The following is an 18,481-nucleotide window of genomic DNA, read 5'->3' on the forward strand; positions in this document are numbered from 1 at the left end:
TTCATCCAGTATCTAAGTTTAATTGCTTTTAATTTGATTGATTTTAAAAATGAATGAAGGGGTTAATATTTTCCCCCTCAGTAGAGAATATTTTTAACAGCAGGTATTTTCAACAGATACTTTAATCAGAAACCAGGTTTTGTTGTTTGTTCTTTTGGTTTGTGTGTATGTGATTTAATAACTTACCCAGATAGATTTCTAGACTCAGAATTTTGCCAGATGCCACAATCTTATCCACTGATAACACACAATTCTGAGAACAATATGGTAAATGATTTAGCACCGGAGAGGATTCTATAGGGAAACACAGATTGTGTCTTACTGATGGAAATTTGCTATGGGAAATAAAGTTAACTTTTTAAAGGTGATTATCTCCCTGCAGGGCTTTTTGTGAAACTGTGGGGCTTTAAGAATTACAGAGTGTATGGATGCTTTGGGGAGACTTTAATAAATGAGTGATTAATAAAAGATTTTTAATGAGGCAAGCAAATCACTTCATTATTCTTGCGTTGAGAACCCAATGCACAGTATGAAAAGGCAAAAAGATATGACACTGAAAGATGAGCTCCTCAGGTCAGTAGGTTTCCAATATGCTACTGGAGAAGAATGAAGAACTAGCTGCAGAAGGAATAAAGAGGTTGAACCAAAGTGGAAGCAATGCCCAGTTGTGGATGTGTCTGGTGGTAAAAGTAAAGTCTGATGCTGTAAAGAACAGTATTGCATAGGAACCTGGAATGTTAGGTTCATGAATCAAGGTAAATTGGAAGTGGCAAACAGGAGATGGCAAGAGTGAACATCGACATTTTAGAAATCAGTGAACTAAAATGGATGGGAATGGGTGAATTTAATTCAGATGACCATTATATCTACTACTGTGGGCAAGAATCTCTTAGAAGACATGGAGTAGCCTTAATAATCAACAGAAGAGTCTGAAATGCAGTACTTGGGTGCAATCTCAAAAATGACAGAATGCTTTTGGTTAGTTTCCAAGGCAAACCATACTATATCACAGTAATCCAAGTCTTTGCCCCAACCACCAAGGCTGAAGAAGGTGAAGCTGAATGGTTCTATGAAGACCTACAAGACTTTCTAGAACTAACACCAAAAAAAAAGATGTCCTTTTCATCAAAATCATTGCAGATGGTGGCTTCAGCCATGAAATTAAAAGACACTTGCTCCTTGGAAGAAGAACTATGACAAACCCAGATAGCATATGAAAAAGCAGAGACATCACTTTGCTGACAAAGGTCTGTATAGACAAAGCTATGGTTTCTCTAGTAGTCATGCACAGATGTGAGAGTTGGACTGTAAATAAGGATGTGCACCGATTTGATGCTTTCAAACTGGGGTGTTGGAGAAGATGCTTGAGAGTCTCTTCAACAACAAGGGGATCAAGCCAGTTGATCCTAAAGGAAATCAACTCTGAATATTCATTGGAAGGACCGATGCCGAAATTGAAGCTCCAATACTTTGGCCACTTGATGTGAAGAACTGACTCTTTAGAAAAGACTCTGATGCTGGGAAAGATTGCAGGAAGGAGGAAAAGGGGTGACAGAGGATGAGATGGTTGGATGGCATCATTGACCCAATGGACATGAGTTTGAGCAAACTCTGGGAGATAGTGAAGATAGTGAAAGCCTGGCGTGCTGCAGTCTATAGGGTCACAAAGAGTCAGACACAACTTAGTGACTGAAAAACAACAGCAACAAGCAGGCAAGCAGTAGAGAATAGTGAAGAAGAATATGGGATATGGTATTCCATCTCTGTGCACCTCAATTTTCTCTCCCTTACAAGGCAGCTAACAAGTACCAATTCCTTGAACTATTGTGAGGACTTAATAGGTCTGTGTGTGGAATGCTTCATATAAAACCAGTATTTGGCTGCTGTGATCATGGAAAGTTGAATTGACCATTTCTTCTTGGTCTCTGATTCTGTTTTCCTTTGTTCTGCTTCTTAAACAAGTATAATTTTCAGGAAATATCTTGGCGATACTCTAGAATGTAACAAAAGTGAATAAGTATAGATCAAAACAGGAAGATATTTCTTCTAGTGCTATGTCCTTCACTTGAACAGTATCAGTTTAGAAACAAGTTTATTCACTTATGTGTCATGGGCTAATAAATGTCAGAAGATACTAAAAATCTTAGCCCTCCCCAGCCAAGAGTCCTTTCTCTTTACAGTGTCTTGCTGATTACAGAGATGGAGAAAGTCTGTTGACTTGATTACTTAAAGTTACTTGTCTGAGTGCAAAAAGCTTATATCACCCTTCCCCAAAGGAGTAGGAAGCAGTGATGTTTGTGCCTCAACACCCTGATTTAGGGAACCTAGGAAGCTGAGAGCAGACACTGCAGAGGGGGAGCCCAAGGCTGTTTCTTTGAGTTGCCCCACTTAGGTGAGCCAGGCCCACATCATCTTCCCTGAATCCCTGCTCCCTGTGATCCTGGGAGCAGCAGCGAGCTTCTGGGATCATCTCTGTCTCTCTCTCTCTCTACCCTCTAGGCTCATCCCCATCACTGTTGACCCCACCACGAGCAAGTCAGAACTGGGTGAGATGTGATAGCATCAAGGGCCTGCATAGGAGCCAGAGGCAGGGAAATGGTGTCATAGAGCATCAATCCTGGAGTCATGGGGGATGGCGGGAAGCTCTCAGAAACAAATACTATATTCTTAAGAAAGTGCTCCTCAATTTGTGCTCAAAATTTCAGGAATAAGTAAAAACTGAAAGCACTTACTAGGTACTTTCCTTAAACAACAGGGGGCTGAAGTGTAAGCATCCTTTATGCTCATGATGTGAAGTAGTTATGTTCCCCAGAAAGAACACCATGGAGTGATTACATTCAAGTAGTAGCTGCTTATCTAAAAGAACCTAAAAAAATGGATTTCAAAACTTCTTTGGATGACTCTCTGCACCTAGAGACCCTTATGCTGTTGGCATGAAGAAAATGTTTTCAGTTGAAGAGAGATTCCTTGCAAATTGAATGTTTGTGAGTACAGACCAAGGGTTGACACAAATCAGCACAGATCTGTTTATTATGATTAAACAGATTCATTTTTATATGTAATAGGTTTTTGAAAAATCAAGGCAAAAGTTAGGCATTTTTAAAAAATAGCCAACTCTGCTCTTTTGGTATTTCTATTTCCTGAGTTTTCTCCAGTAGGTTGAAAGAGGTAAACCAGAGCTGTCTCTCTCTAAGGCATTCCAAATTACATGGCTTTCTTTCCCCCTTTTTTCTCATTGAGAACAAAACTCAGAACAGGTGGATGTTCTATTACTAGACTCTAGACCAATGCAGTCAGAAGTCTTTGTTAAATCCCTTTGAACTGCTCCCTGGAGCTACCAAAAGAGAACTTTACAGGACTTATATTCATTTCTTTTGCTGGCAAACAATATTCTTTCTTCTGAATATTGATGATGATCAGCTCATTTAGAGGCTGCTGCTGCTAAGTCTCTTCAATTGTGTCTGACTCTTTGTGACCCCATGGACTGTAGCCTGCCAGGCTCCTCTGTCCATGGGATTCTCCAGGCAAGAATACTGGAGTGCCATTTCCTCCTCCGGGGATCTTCCTGAGCCAGGGATTGAACTTGTTTAGAGGCTACAGGATTACAAAAAAAAAAAAAAAGAAGAAGAAGAAGCAAACTAAGATTTTAAAACAACTCTGGGTCCTTATTTTTGAAACAGGGAGATGAGCTGCACCTTAAAGGTTCTCAGATTAGAAATGAGGACAGAGCTTTTAGGACTCAAGGAAGCAGCAGCTATAGTTATGCTACATAAACATTAGTGGAGGGCAGTTTCCTGGTTTTGGACTGAAATCATTAAAATTGTTGTTCTGTATCTGCCGCATTTGTAACCACTTGTATGATGTTTGTCTGGGTCCCAGGCTGTTTTAAGCATCAGGTTAGTGGGCAGGGCTTCTTTGTAAGATAATGAGAATCTTATCTTCCAGGAGCATATAAAAAGGTCCAGTAAGACGGAGGTTTTTTCAGGCTTGCAGTTGTGTTGAGGGATTATCAATTTGCTACACTAAATGCTGTGATTCAGAGTGGCCATTTTTGTGTCACATGTCTAATATGAACTTACAGTAGTAACAAGGGAAAAATTACTACTAAATATGGTATGAAGGGTTACATTTTAAAAGCATAAACTTTATACCATGATGAAAAACAGGTTTGAAGCTAGTACTCCATTTAAAACGCTATATTGACGAAGAGCATTTGTTTCCCTGATTCTGCTGTGCCAGCTAACTCTTATTGTTGTTGTTCAGTTGTTATGTGCAACACTTTGCAACGTCATGGACTGTAGCACACCAGGCTCCTCTAACTGTTTAATTCTTATTAAATGAGATTTAATTGTGTACCTTCAGAAAAAATATACTTAGGCCAACAAATTTAGTGTATATATAAGAAGTTTTTATGTTCTACTGTAAATCTCTACACTGAAGTGTTCTGCCTGTACCCATCTTTATAATGATTATTTATAAGATAAGTTTATTCACTTCATTGCCTAGAGGCACTGTAGTACCTGATACTGTAATAATAATATCTGTTTTTATTACTTTGATCCTTATCTGCCCTTGCATATGTGTGTACTGTGAGCACTTTTATAGTCAGTTCCACAATTCATGTTTTAATAGATAATTATTTTTATTCAATAAGCTTTGATGAAAATTTTACTGACTTTGAGATATATATTTGGCATGTCAAACAAAGGGAAATACTCTTATTTACTAAACTCTGTTCTGCCATCTACAGCTAAATGAACATGCATAATCTCTCAATATATCCTTTTAAACTGGCAGTATAGATGTAAGTGGGTGCCCATATTGAAATGGGAAATGCTTAAATTTCATTTTTAGTTTTAGTTGCTCAGTCTCAGCAAGGAGAGATAAGAAAGCCTTCCTCAGTGATCAGTGCAAAGAAATAGAGGAAAACAATGGAATGGGAAAGTCTAGAGATCTCTTCAAGAAAATTAGAGGTACTGAGGGAACATTTCATGCAAAGATGGGCACAATAAAGGACAGAAATGGTAGGGATCTAACAGAAGCAGAAGATATTAAGAAGAGGTGGCAAGAATACACAGAAGAACTATACAAAAAGATCTTCATGACCCAAAGAATCACAATGGTGTGATCTCCAACCTAGAGCCAGACATCCTGGTGTGAAGTTAAGTGGACCTTAGGAAGCATCATTATGAACAAAGTTAGTGGATGTGATGGATGGAATTCCAGTTGAGCTATTTCAAATCCTAAAAGGTGATGCTGTTAGAGTGCAGCACTCAATATGCCAACAAATTTGGAAAACTCAGTAGTGGCCACAGGACTGGAAAAGGTCAGTTTTCATTCAAATTCAAAGAAAGGCAATGTCAAAGAATGTTCATACTACTGCACAATTGCACTCATTACATGCTAGCAAAGTAATGCTCAAAATTCTCCAAGCAAGGCTTCGACAGTAAGTGAACTGTGAAATTCTAGATGTTCAAGCTGGATTTAGAAAAGGCAGAGGAACCAGAGATCAAATTGCCAGCATCTGTTGGATCATTGAAAAAGCAAAAGATTCCAGAAAAACATCGACTTCTACTTTATTGACTATGCCAAAACCTTTCATTGTGTGGATCACAACAAACTCTGGAAAATTCTTAAAGAAATGGGAATACCAGACCACCTTACTTGCCTCTAGAGAAATCTGTATGCAGGTCAAGAAGCAACAGTTAGAACTGGACATGGAACAACAGATTGGTTCCAAATCAGGAAAGGAGTGTGTTAAGGTTATATACTGTCACCCTGCTTATTTAACTTATATGCAGAGTATATCATGAAAAATGCTGGGCTGGATGACGCAGAAGCTGGAATCAAGATTGCCAGGAGAAATATCAATAACCTCAGATATGCAGATGACACCACCCTTAGGGCAGAAAGCAAAGAAAAGCTAAAGCAGCCCTTGATGAAAGTGAAAAAGGAGAGTGAAAAAGTTGGTTTAAAACAACATTCAGAAAATTAAGAGCATGACATCCGATCCTATCACTTCATGACAAATAGATGTGGAAACAATGTAAACAGTGAGAGACTTTATTTTTTGGGCTCCAGAATCACTGCAGATGGTGATTACAGCCATGAAATTAAAAGACACTTGCTCCTTGGAAGAAAAGCTATGACCAACCTAGACAGCATATTAAAAAGCAGAGACATGACTTTGCCAACAAAGGTCTGTCCAGTCAAAGCTATGGTTTTTCCAGTGGTTATGCATAGATGTGAAAGTTGGAGTATAAAGAAATCTGAACACAAAAGAATTGATGCTTTTGAAGTGGTGTTGAAGAAGACTCTTGAGAGTCCCTTGGACTGCCAGGAGATCCAACCAGTCCATCCTAAAGGAAATCAGTCCTGTATATTCATTGGAAGGACTGATGCTGAAGCTGGAACTCCAATACTTTAGCCACCTGATGCGAAGAGTTGACTCATTTGAAAAGACCCTGATGCTGGGAAAGATTGAAGGCAGGAAGAGAAGGGGATGACAGAGGATGAGATGGTTGGATTGCATCACTTACTCTATGGACATGAGTTTGAGTAAGCTCTGGGAGTTGGTGAAGGGCAGGGCAGCCTGGTGTTTTGCAGCAGTCCCTGAGGTCACAAAGAGTTGGACATAACTGAGTGATTGAACTGAATTGAACTGATTTGCGAGCTTACTATTAATGATTGTAGTAAACTTTGTTTTCTTTTCTTTTTTTTTTTTTTTGCATTTTAAACCTGTTCTCTAAAAATTGGAATGAAATGAAAAGAGACTGCAGTAATAACATTCTCTATTTTGTTGTATTTAGGACCCTATTGTGTTCACTGGAACAATGAGGAAAAATCTGGATCCCTTTAATAAGCATACAGATGAGGAACTATGGAATGTCTTAGAAGAGGTAATTTATTAAATATAAGCTTGTTAGCATCAATATCTCATGTGTGTACATTTAAAGCATTGTAGGTAATTAAGGGAGCTTAACAGTTTAATTGACTTCATTTACCTTCTAGGAGAACATTGATGACATGGATGTACTTATAATGTGTGTATGATGAAATGAGTAAATATGAAAACCAACAGTATAATTCATTATGTTTCCATTTTACCTTTTTCCCTAGAACCCAAAGCAGTTAGATACATTACATATCTTGCCCTTCAGTGCAGTTCAGTTCAGTCTCTCAGTCGTGTCTGACTCTTTGCAACCCCATGAATCACAGCATGCCAGGCCTCCCTGTCCATCACCAACTCCCGGAGTTCACTCAAACTCATGTCCATTGAGTCGGTGATGCCATCCAGCCATCTCATCCTCTGTCATCCCCTTCTCCTCCTGCCTCCAATCCCTCCCAGCATCAGGGTCTTTTCCAATGAGTCAACTCTTCACATGAGGTGGCCAAAGTATTGGAGTTTCAGCTTTAGCATCAGTCCTTCCAAAGAACACCCAGGACTGATCTCCTTCAGAATGGACTGGTTGGATCTCCTTGCAGTCCAAGGGACTCTCAAGAGTCTTCTCCAACACCACAGTTCAAAAGCATCAATTCTTTGGTGCTCAGCTTTCTTTATAGTCCAACTCTCACATCCATACATGACCACTGGAAAAACCATAGCCTTGACTAGATGGACTTTTGTTGGCAAAGTAATATCTCTGCTTTTGAATATGCTATCTAGGTAGGTCATAACTTTCCTTCCAAGGAGTAAGCGTCTTTTAATTTCATGGCTGTAATCACCATCTGCAGTGATTTTGGGAGCCCCCAAAATAAAGTCTGACACTGTTTCCACAGTTTCCCCATCTATTTCCCATGAAGTGATGGGGCCAGATGGCATGATCTTAGTTTTCTGAATGTTGAGCTTTAAGCCAACTTTTTCACTCTCCTCTTTCTTGTCCTTAGTAGAACACTAAACTAGAAGGTAAAATTATGTGTTCAAATTCTACTAGTGACCTAGTGAATTAATTACCTTAATTTGCAACATTCATTTTTATTGCTTTGATGTTAGGAATTATCTACTATGTGGAGATACCAGTTGTTTTTCATTATTAGCAGAAAGATAAATGAGCTCATGCCAGTAACATGGTATGAAATTTCATAAGAAAGAGTTTATTAAAGGTATATTATACATTTGAAAAGTGATATTTATTATTTAATTATATAATTATTTATTAGCAGCTGCATCATTCAATGCCGCAGAGCATATGCTGGTAACAGAACTCTGGAGCTTTTGCTGAGGCTTTGTACTAAGTTCATTCCTAGAGATTTTCTATTATTTATGTCATATTTCTCTTTGACCCACTACTTTGAACCTCCTTAGTTTTGCATGAAAAGGATTTTGACTGTAAAGGCGCTTTTGTTTATTTTTTTTTAATTTTAGTTATTTTTGTGGATTTTCCCTAGTTTTGCAAATTTATTCTAAGGTACTGATGGCAGAAACTCTACCTAGACTTCTAAGTAACAGGCAGACTTCTAGGCTCTCATAGAAAATACCTAGCCAGGTCTTTTGCCTTGAAAAAGTGTGTGTTGCACAAATAGGCACTGAATATTTACTTTCTCTCATTTTAGAGAATTGTATCTTATTTCTTAAATTTTTTTTTTTTTTTTGTCAAAAATACCAGAAAGCAATTGCTCACATTGTTGTTTAGAATCAGTGTTTTTATCTTTTGGTGTCACTCTTCCTGGGATAGCACTGAGATGTGTAATTCACAGAGGGCCTTTGACTATGAGTCAGCAGATTTGGAGGTCTGAGAATTTCCTGCCAGTAATTCTGGTTTCTGAAGGTTGTCAGCACTGGGTCTTTACACACCCACCCTGCTTTCCAGCAGTTGTGGGAATTTTATTTTCCTAAATCAGGCTGGTTACTTCACCTTATCCCAATTGGAAAACAGTGGGCCTCTGCTTTCACTTAAGTTTGTAAGTCTTTCTACAGTGAAATTCTAGAAGAAAAGAGGTGGGGAGAACAATAAACCACTAAGTGTAAATAAAGGTAGGATGATAGATTGCTCTCGAGGTCATAGGATGCATTTACTGGTGAAATTGGGACACATTTTAAACTGGAAGCCCTGGTATATCCCTGTTTATTTCTGAGCTTGAGATGTCTCTTCAGAGATTCTCAGAAGAATTACTTTAAAATTTTAGAAAACATTATTCCATGGACAGAAAAAAATGTTAGTTGGAGACAAATCCTGTTAAAAACTCTCTTAGAACTTGGCCCTAACTTGTTAATTCACCTAAAGGAGCTAAAATTAAAATAAAATTTAGTAGCCTCTCAATTCTAAAATGATGAGTGGTACATGATACTAAGATCTACATTTATTTAGACTACATTTGGAACTTTCCATAAGCAGAAATAAATATGAGTTTATGTCACAAAGTGAAGTGTGTGGTTTCTGTGTATTGCTTCTAAAATTAACCCTATTATTTTAGTGATATATCTTAAAGTGAGAAATCATCCCATTAGTGTGTTCCTCTGGGAATTATTTCTTTATGTCCTTTGTATATATTGTTTACCGATCTTCACTGGAAAACATGTAAATCTCATAAAGAAATCATTCCTAGAGGAACACCATGATGGGATGATTTCTCAGTCTAAGCAGTGAGGTCAGTTTTCAGATGGATTAAAAACTCCAGTCATCGCTTTATAAATAAAGCCAAAGTGAAACTGTCAATCAAAACTAATCCAGTTGACCTGAGAGTAAGAGGGCACCCATTTTACTCTTGTGGCGGATGCATGTTGATGTATGGCAAAACCAATACAATATTGTAAAGTAAAAAAATAATAATAAAAAAATTAAAAAAAAGAACTGTAACTAAAACGAAAAGATGCTTTTTAAAGTCCTCTGTTTCTGCCTCCTCATTCTCTCCTGTTAGAGATGAACGTCCATAAGGGAGATAGCCCTATGGATGCTGTCCCTCTCATCTTGGTTATATTTCAAAATATGTTAAAGATATGTTTTTCAATTTCTGAAAAATAGCCAACTTACTATACACTGAAGAATGTTCATTAGAAATTAGAACACCTAAAAAAACAACAGCAGCTCTACAAATATATAGAGTAGTGCTTAAAGATGAAGCACTTTATCACTCAAAGATTAAAAGAGCACAGTAGATAAAACTCTGGAAATGAATCAGCAGTGTGTTGCTTCTGCTGGAAAAAAAAAAAAAAAAACAGAACAGTTTTGATCCAGGAGTTTACAATTGAGAATATAGTATGTCATGTCAAAACTGTGCAGAAAACATCCAGTTATGTGAACCATTGATAGTATCTTTGTTAAAATACAAGTATGTCTCATCACACAGGAAGCCAAAATACAGAAATCTGGGCATCAGCAACCTGTACACACGGTTCAGTCCTTGCTATGGTGACAGGTCACAGGCCCATTTCCCAGGGCCTTGTATTTAGGTGAATAAGCTCCCCCTTTACTTCATTTACTGCTGGCTCTGCATTGGAGAAGGAAATGGCAACCCACTCCAGTGTTCTTGCCTGGAGAATCCCAGGGACAGAGGAGCCTGGTGGGCTGCCGTCTATGGGGTCACACAGGGTTGGACACGACTGAAGTGACTTAGCAGCAGCAGCAGCTGCTCTGGTAATAGCTCTTCCCCATTTGCTGATTGCATTTCACTGTCTCTTTCCAGCCCACACCAGCCTTTCATTTTGAAAAGTAAGGTTTCACAAAATGTGGAAACCATCTTACATCTGTGTTCACCTTCTGTGAACACCTGGTTGAGAAAGATGGTTTATTTACTAGGTTATTTGAAAGTGTTTATGATGATAGAACTGAGGTGTCCTATAAGTTCAGCTTATTATTTTCAGTTTTGCTGTAGTTTATTATTTTCCCAAGCTCAAAGATGATCTGAACTATTCTATACAAGACATGTAATTTCAAATAGTGCTATTTTCTCTCTTTTTCTTAAATTACCAACTTTTTAAAAAAAGGTTTCCATAGTTTAAAGTTAGATATTATGATATCTTGGGGCCAGTTAATGAGAAAATAGTACTATATAAAATTATGTATGGATTTGTTTCCTATCTTATAGAAACAGGTTATGTCACAAGATAAGATGCACTTGTCGCTTCATTCATACTTCCAACAAATGTGTATTGAGAGTTTTTTGGATAGGCAGTGTTGCAGATTCTGGGGTTATCACAGTTACCAGAAGAGACAAACTCTCTATCCTTTTGGAGTTTATCTTCTTATAGAGAAGGTACAAAGCAAACCACCAATGTGTGTGTAATAAAGTCTCAGTACTGAAACATGCAGGGAGAAGAATAAAGTAGAACATGAGGAGAGGATAGCTGACAGCACTATTAAAAATGGGCAATATCTGTTGATCTCTTCATATCAAACTCTGTTGTAGATTCTACACATACTGACCCACATTATACTCTAACAATGTTAGGAGGAAGGAAGGAATACTACAATATTACAGTATTATAGTCTTATTTAGAGTTTAGGAAGCTAAGATAGATTAAGCTCAGGAAATTGGCCAGTTGGCAGACCAGGCAGGACTTATGCCTAGGCTGTCTAGGTTCAAGGTCCCAATTTTCTGTTTTAAAACTTTCAAATCACAGGAATATGCAAGGAATGGTATGATGAACACATATATAACTTCACCAAAATTCACCAGTTGTTGATATTTTTCCTGTATTTGCTTTCTCTCTTCTATCATCTATATTTTGCTGAACTGTTTGAAAGTAAGTTGCAGAAATTTTTTTTTAAAGTTGCAACTCATCCTAAATACGTAAACATACACTTTTTAAAAACAAGAACATTCTCCTACATAACATTATACTAATATCTCACTCAAGAAATTTAATAGTAATATTACACTATTGGGCTTCTCTGATAGCTCAGTTGGTAAAGAATCTGCCTGCAAAGCAAGAGACCCCAGTTGGATTCCTGGGTCTGGAAGATCCGCTGGAGAAGGGATAGGCTACCCACTCCAGTATTCTTGGGCTTCCCTTGTGGCTCAGCTGGTGAAGAATCCACCTGCAATGTGGGAGACCTGGGTTCGATCCTTGAGTTGGGAAGATCCCCTGGAGAAGGGAAAGTTTACCCACTCCAGTATTCTGGCCTGGAGAATTCTATGGACTGTTGTCCATGGGGTCTCAAAGAGTTGGATACGACTGAGCGACTTTCACTTCACTTCGCTGCTGCATTACACTATTTGATATGTTTTCAGATTCTCCAGTTGTAGCTCCTAGTTATTGTTTACTGTCTCTTTTGTGTTTTTTCCATTCAAATAATTGTAACTTGATTATATGATTACACTACAAAAGGTCTTCATATTTATAGCATTGTCAACCATTTCTGATCCATAAATGAAATTAGAGTCTCAGAAAACCATGTGTTCTAGAAAGCATTTTCACTTCACAACAGCTTATTCCTTGTCAGGAATATGTAGACAACTTGAAGGAAAGTGAAAAACAAGATTAATGATGAGATATCACCTGAATCACCAGTAGGTTTGAGGTTATTTCCTCACAGTCATGATGTCAGTCTTAAGAAAGACCAATTTGCATTTACAAGGATTACCAAAGTCAACTAAGAAGGAAAGTGAGAAAGTCTTGCCAGTGTTACACTCTTATCAGTCCTATCACTTGAGTTTAGATTTATGGAATATGTTTCATAGGATATTCAGTAAGTCCTCTTCCTTGTAATGAGGTGGCGGAGGTGGGGGTGATTAAGCTGACTTTCATTTTATAATTTTCATTGCAGCCACTTGCCTCATAATCCATATCTTATCCTTCAGATTTTGCATATCTTTCATGCTATCACTAAATACTAATACCATGTTTAATCCATACTCAGAATTCCCATTTCTACGGATTAGACTTTCATAAGGAAAGCAATTCAGGATAACATTCATGGAAGTACTACAGCATTTAGGATACCATGAAAACATTGCCCACTCACCCTGGTGTTTTGTAATTTGCCTTTGTAATTCTGTGTATGTTAATTGGCCATCACTCACCAATCTTTAATCCTTTAATTTGAAGTGTATTTACTCTCTGTTCTTTCATTTCAAGCACAGTCTGAATTTTGTTCTTAATCTATAATATTTCTCCAAAACCAATATTCATTGACCCCTGCAACTCAATATAGTTTCAGATTATCTTTGGCAGTTAAAAAGTTGATTTTTTAATCTTGCAATTTTGATTTTATGAGGATAGATTAATACAAATACCACCTATACCCATAGTCTGGGGGAAATAACTTCTTGTGTCGTGGTCTTGTTTTCCTGAGTTTTCACTGAAAAACATTTATGAAATTCTTCAAAGAAGACATACAGATGGCCAATAGACACATGAAAAGATGCTCAGCATTATTAATTGTTAGAGAAACGCAAATCAAAACCACAATGAGGTACAAACTCATACCAGTCAGAATGGCTATCATCAAAAAGTTTATAAATAATAAATGCTAGAGAAGATGTGGGAAAAAAGGAACTCCAACACACTGCTGTGTGTGTGTATGCTCAGTCATGTTCGACTCTTGGCATCCCTATGAACTGTAGCCTGCCAGACTCTTCTGTCCACAGGATTTTCCAGGCAGGAATACTGGAGTGGGTTGTCATTTCCTTCTCCAGGGGATCTTCCTGACCCAGAGATCAAACCCACATTTCTTTCATCTCCTGCATTGGCAGCTGGATTTTTTTTTTTTTTTTTACCATTGAGCCACTTGGGAAATCCCCAAGACACTGTTGTTGGGAATGTAAATTGGTGTGTGGAAAACAGTATGGAGGTTCCTAAAAAAACTAAAAATAGAGATACCACATGATCCAGCAATTATACTCCTGGGTATATATCTGGGGAAAATGGAAATACTAATTTGAAAAGAACATGTACCCCAGGGTTCATTGCTGCACTATTTGCAATAGCCAAGATATAGAAGGAACTCAAGTTTCTGTCAACAGACAAGACAACATCTTTAAGAAGATGTGGCAACATACACACATAAATATATATATATATATATATTATATGGGTATATGTATGCATATTGTGTTATACAGACATAAAAAGCAATGAAATATTGCTATTTGCAGCAACATGGATAGACCTAGAAAATCATCCTAAGTGAAGTCAGAGAAAGACAAATATTATATGATATCACTTATATGTGGATTCTAAAAAATAAAGCAAATTAATGTATGTATAAAAAGAAACAGACTCACAGACATAGAAAATAAACTTATGGTTACCAAAGGGGAAAGAGAGGGATCAATCAGGAGTATGAAATTCACAGATGCACCCTACTATACATAAAATAGAGAAGCAACAAGGATTTACTGTATAGCACAGGCAACTAGAGTACCTTACAGTAAGGGATTAGATCTGATAGACATAGTGCCTGAAGAACTATGGACGGAGATTCATGACATTGTACAGAAGGTGGTGTTCAAAACCATCCCCAATAAGAAGAAATGCAAAAAGGCAAAACTGTTGCCTGAGGAGGCCTTACAAATAGCTGAGAAAAAGTGAAAGGCAAAGGAGAAAAGGAAATGTATACTCATCCGAATAAAGAGTTCCAGAGAATAACAAGGAGAGATAAGGAAGTCTTCTAAGTGAAAAATGGAGAAGGAAATGGCAACCCACTCCAGTATTCTTGCCTGGAGAATCCCGTGGATGGAGGAGCCTGGTGGGCTACAGTCCACGGGTGGCAGAGTCGGACACGACTGAGCAAATTCACTTTCACTTAAGTGAAAAATGAAAATAAAAAAGTAAAACAATAGAATTGGAAAGACTAGAGATCGCTTCAAGAAAATTGAAGATACAAAGGGAACATTTCATCAAAGATGGGCACAATAAAGGACAGAAATGGTATGGACCTAACAGAAGTAGAAGATATTAAGGAAAGGTGGCAAGAATACACAGAAGAACTATACAAAGAAGATCTTCATGACCCAGATAACCATGATGGTGTGATCCCTCACCTAGAGCCAGACATCCTGGAGTGTGAAGTCAAATGGGCCTTAAGATGCATCACTACGAACAAAGGTGGTGGAGGTGATGGAATTCCAGTTGAGCTATTTCAAATCCTAAAAGATGATGCTGTTAAAGGGCTGCACTCAATATGCCAACAAATTCAGAAAACTTAGTAGTGGCCACAGGACTGGAAAAGGTCAGTTTTTCATTCAAATCCCAAAGAAAGGCAATGCCAAAGAATGTCCAAACTACTTCACAGTTGCACTCATCTTACACGCTAGCAAAGTAATGCTCAAAATTCTCCAAGCCAGGCTCCAACAGTAAGTGAACTGTGAACTTCCAGATGTTCAAGCTGGATTTAAAAAGGCAGAGGAACCAGAGATCAAATTGCCAACATCTGTTGGATCATTGAAAAAGCAAGAGAGTGCCAGAAAAATGTCTAGCTCTGCTTTATTGACTATGCCAGAGCCTTTGATTGTGTGGATCACAACACACTGTGGAAAATTCTTAAAGAGATGGGACTACCATACCACCCGACCTGCCTCCTGAGAAATCTGTATTCAGGTCAAGAAGGAACAGTTAGACCCAGACATGGAACAATGGACTGGTTCCAAATTGGGAAAGGAGTATGTCGAGACTGTATATTGTCACCCTGCTAATTTACTTACATGCAGAGTACATCATGTGAGATGCTGGGCTGGATGAAGCACAAGTTGGAATCAAGATTTCCAGGAGAAATATCAATAATCTCAGATATGCAGATGACACCACCCTTATGGCAGAAAGTGAAGAAGAACTAAAACATCTCTTGATGAAAGTGAAAAAGGAGAGTGAAAAAGCTGGCTTACAACTCAACATTCAAAAAACAAAGATCATGGCATCTGGTCCCATCACTTCATGACAAATAGATGTGGAAACAATGAAAACAGTGAGAAACTTTATTTTTTGGGCTACAAAATCACTGCAGATGGTGACTGGAGCCATGAAATTAAAAGACACTTGCTTATTGGAAGAAAAGCTATGACCAACCTAGATGGCATATTAAAAAGCAGAGACATTATTTTGCTGACAAAGATCTGTCTGGTCAAAGCTATGGTTTTTCCAGCAGTCATGTGTGGATGTGAGAGTTGGACCATTAAGAAAGCTGAGCCCCAAAGAATTGATGTTTTTGTACTTTGGTGTTGGAGAAGACTCTTGAGAATCCCTTGGACTGCAAGGAGATCCAACCAGTCCATCCTAAAGGAAATCAGTCCTGGGTGTTCATTGGAAAGACTGATGCTGAAGCTGAAACTACAATACTTTGGCCACCTGATGTAAAGAGCTGACTTATTTGAAATGACCCTGATGCTGGGAAAGATTGAAGGCAGGAGGAGAAGGAGAGGACAGAGTATGAGGTGGTTGGATGGCATCACCGACTTGATGGACATGAGTTTGAGCAGGCTCGGGGAGTTGGTGATGGACACTGATGGAAGCCTGGTGCACTGTGGTCCATGGGGTGGCAAAGAGTCAGACAGGACTGAGTGACTAAACTGAACTGACTGATAGTAAGTTACAGTGGAAAATAATCTGATTCACTTTGCTGTATACCTGAAACTAAAATAATATAGTAAATAAATTACTGTTCAAGAAAAAAACTTTTCAAAATTATAACACTGAATAAAATGCACTTGACTTGTTCACAATTATGGGATTAAACATGAGAAAGAATCATCACCAAAATAGCTCTAGTTTTACTGATCTATGAGGTACAATTTGCCATTATTTGAATTTATTTTTTTTAGACATTTGGACCTTCCAAAATGGTGAAGTGCTGAGAAGATTATATATTTGGAGAACCATACTTCCTACAATCAATATATATATGTTTTTAATTTACTTTAGTGTAGTAGAAAGTGAAGTCGCTCAGTCGTGTCCGACTCTTTGCGACCCCATGGACTGTAGCCTACCATGCTCCTCCGTCTGTGGGATTCTCCAGGCAAGAATACTGGAGTGGGTTGCCATTTCCTTCTCCAGGAGATCTTCCCAACACAGGGATCAAACCCAGGTCTCCCACATTGCAGGCAGACGCTTTACCATCTGAACTACCAGGGGAGCTCAAGTGTAGTAACTCCTTTGCAAAATCTATTTTTGGGATATTTGACTCATCCATAGGGTCCTTTTAACTTTTCTGTTCAAATCGTACTGAGAGAGATAGCTTAGTTTTTTGAGAGACTTTCTTAACTAATCCTTAAGTCGGTGTGGGGGACACTGAGACCTTTTTGTCGTGAGTTGACTCCACCATCTTCCTCAGTGAACACTCTTTGGAAAGAGTTCTCCCCATCACCTGGCTGTACATGTAAGATACATAAGAAGTCCTGAAGACGTCAAAGCTCTAATGTCTAAGAGGCTTGTCTACTTCAGTAGTTGTTTGTTTAAGAAAATGTCATTCTTCTTTCTATATGCACAGGTTCAACTTAAAGAAATCATCGAAGAGCTTCCTGATAAAATGGATACTGAATTAGTAGAATCTGGATTGAACTTAAGTGTTGGGCAAAAACAACTGGTGTGCCTTGCCAGGGCTATTCTCAGGAAGAATCAGATATTGATTATTGATGAAGCCACAGCACATGTGGATCCAAGGTATGGAGCTGAGATTCATGAAATGTGGAATCTGAATTTTAAATATGGTAAATGGGAAATATTTAGTGATGTTGAGAAATGTTTTTTATGTGCTCTATTTGCCACAAAGACATCTCCTGGTAACATTAATTCCAGAAAACAGAGGAAGAAACCAAAATGTGGTAATAATGTTATGAGGCATCCTGAGAGAGCTAGATTTGTAAATCCAGCTCCTGATAGTTCCAAGCAATTTGGCGGGAAGACAACTTTCTATTGCTTTATGAAAAATAGTAAGTTTCCAAGTAGACTTTCCCCTGGGTTGGGAAGATTGCATGGAGCAGGAAATGGCAACCCACTCCAGTATTCTTGCCTGGGAAATCCCGTGGACAGAAGAGCCTGGTGGACTATAGTCCATGAGGTTGCATAAGAGTCAGACACAACTTAGCAACTAAACAACAACAATAAAGACTTTTTATACTTAGTGTTTCAAGAGCAGGATTATGTCTTAAGTATTGATTTTTAAAAGCATAAAAATATCATGTGATATTTTTAAGTCTTAAGTCTGCTTTTCCTGTCTTTATTTAACTAAATGCAATTCTTTGATTCCAGCACTGATGAGTTAATACAAAAAAAGATCCGTGAGAAATTTGCACAGTGTACTGTGCTAACCATCGCACACAGATTGAGCACCATTATTGACAGTGACAGGATAATGGTAAGGCCCTCACCTATGGGATTTCCATTGTTTCCATCTACCTTCAATTTTTAAATTTATTCTTCCTTGTATAACTTGATTAAAACTTCTAATTAATTAATTAATTCTTTTTTTTCCCTCTCATCCTTGACAATAACTCAGGTACTTAAGTGTAGTTTCAGAATGTGCTATTAAACAATACATTCCAGTATTGTTTAGGAATAGGAAACAGTAATTTCCTATTTCCATTTAAAAGTTTATTTGAATTGCTG

General features: G+C 38.0%; 1 protein-coding gene across 1 annotated transcript in view; it reads left to right on the top strand.

Annotated features, from left to right (window-relative positions):
- Positions 1-18,481, top strand: part of LOC133258056 (ATP-binding cassette sub-family C member 4-like) — a 296,999-nt gene that overhangs the window by 253,194 nt on the left and 25,324 nt on the right. Inside the window, exons 27-29 of the mRNA XM_061434395.1 lie at positions 6,810-6,899; positions 17,364-17,536; positions 18,125-18,230. Of these exons, the coding sequence (XP_061290379.1) occupies positions 6,810-6,899; positions 17,364-17,536; positions 18,125-18,230 (369 nt within the window). The remainder of the gene's footprint in view (positions 1-6,809; positions 6,900-17,363; positions 17,537-18,124; positions 18,231-18,481) is intronic.

The sequence above is a fragment of the Bos javanicus genome, chromosome 12 (genome assembly GCF_032452875.1).
Source record: "Bos javanicus breed banteng chromosome 12, ARS-OSU_banteng_1.0, whole genome shotgun sequence".
NCBI classification, from domain to species: domain Eukaryota; kingdom Metazoa; phylum Chordata; class Mammalia; order Artiodactyla; family Bovidae; genus Bos; species Bos javanicus.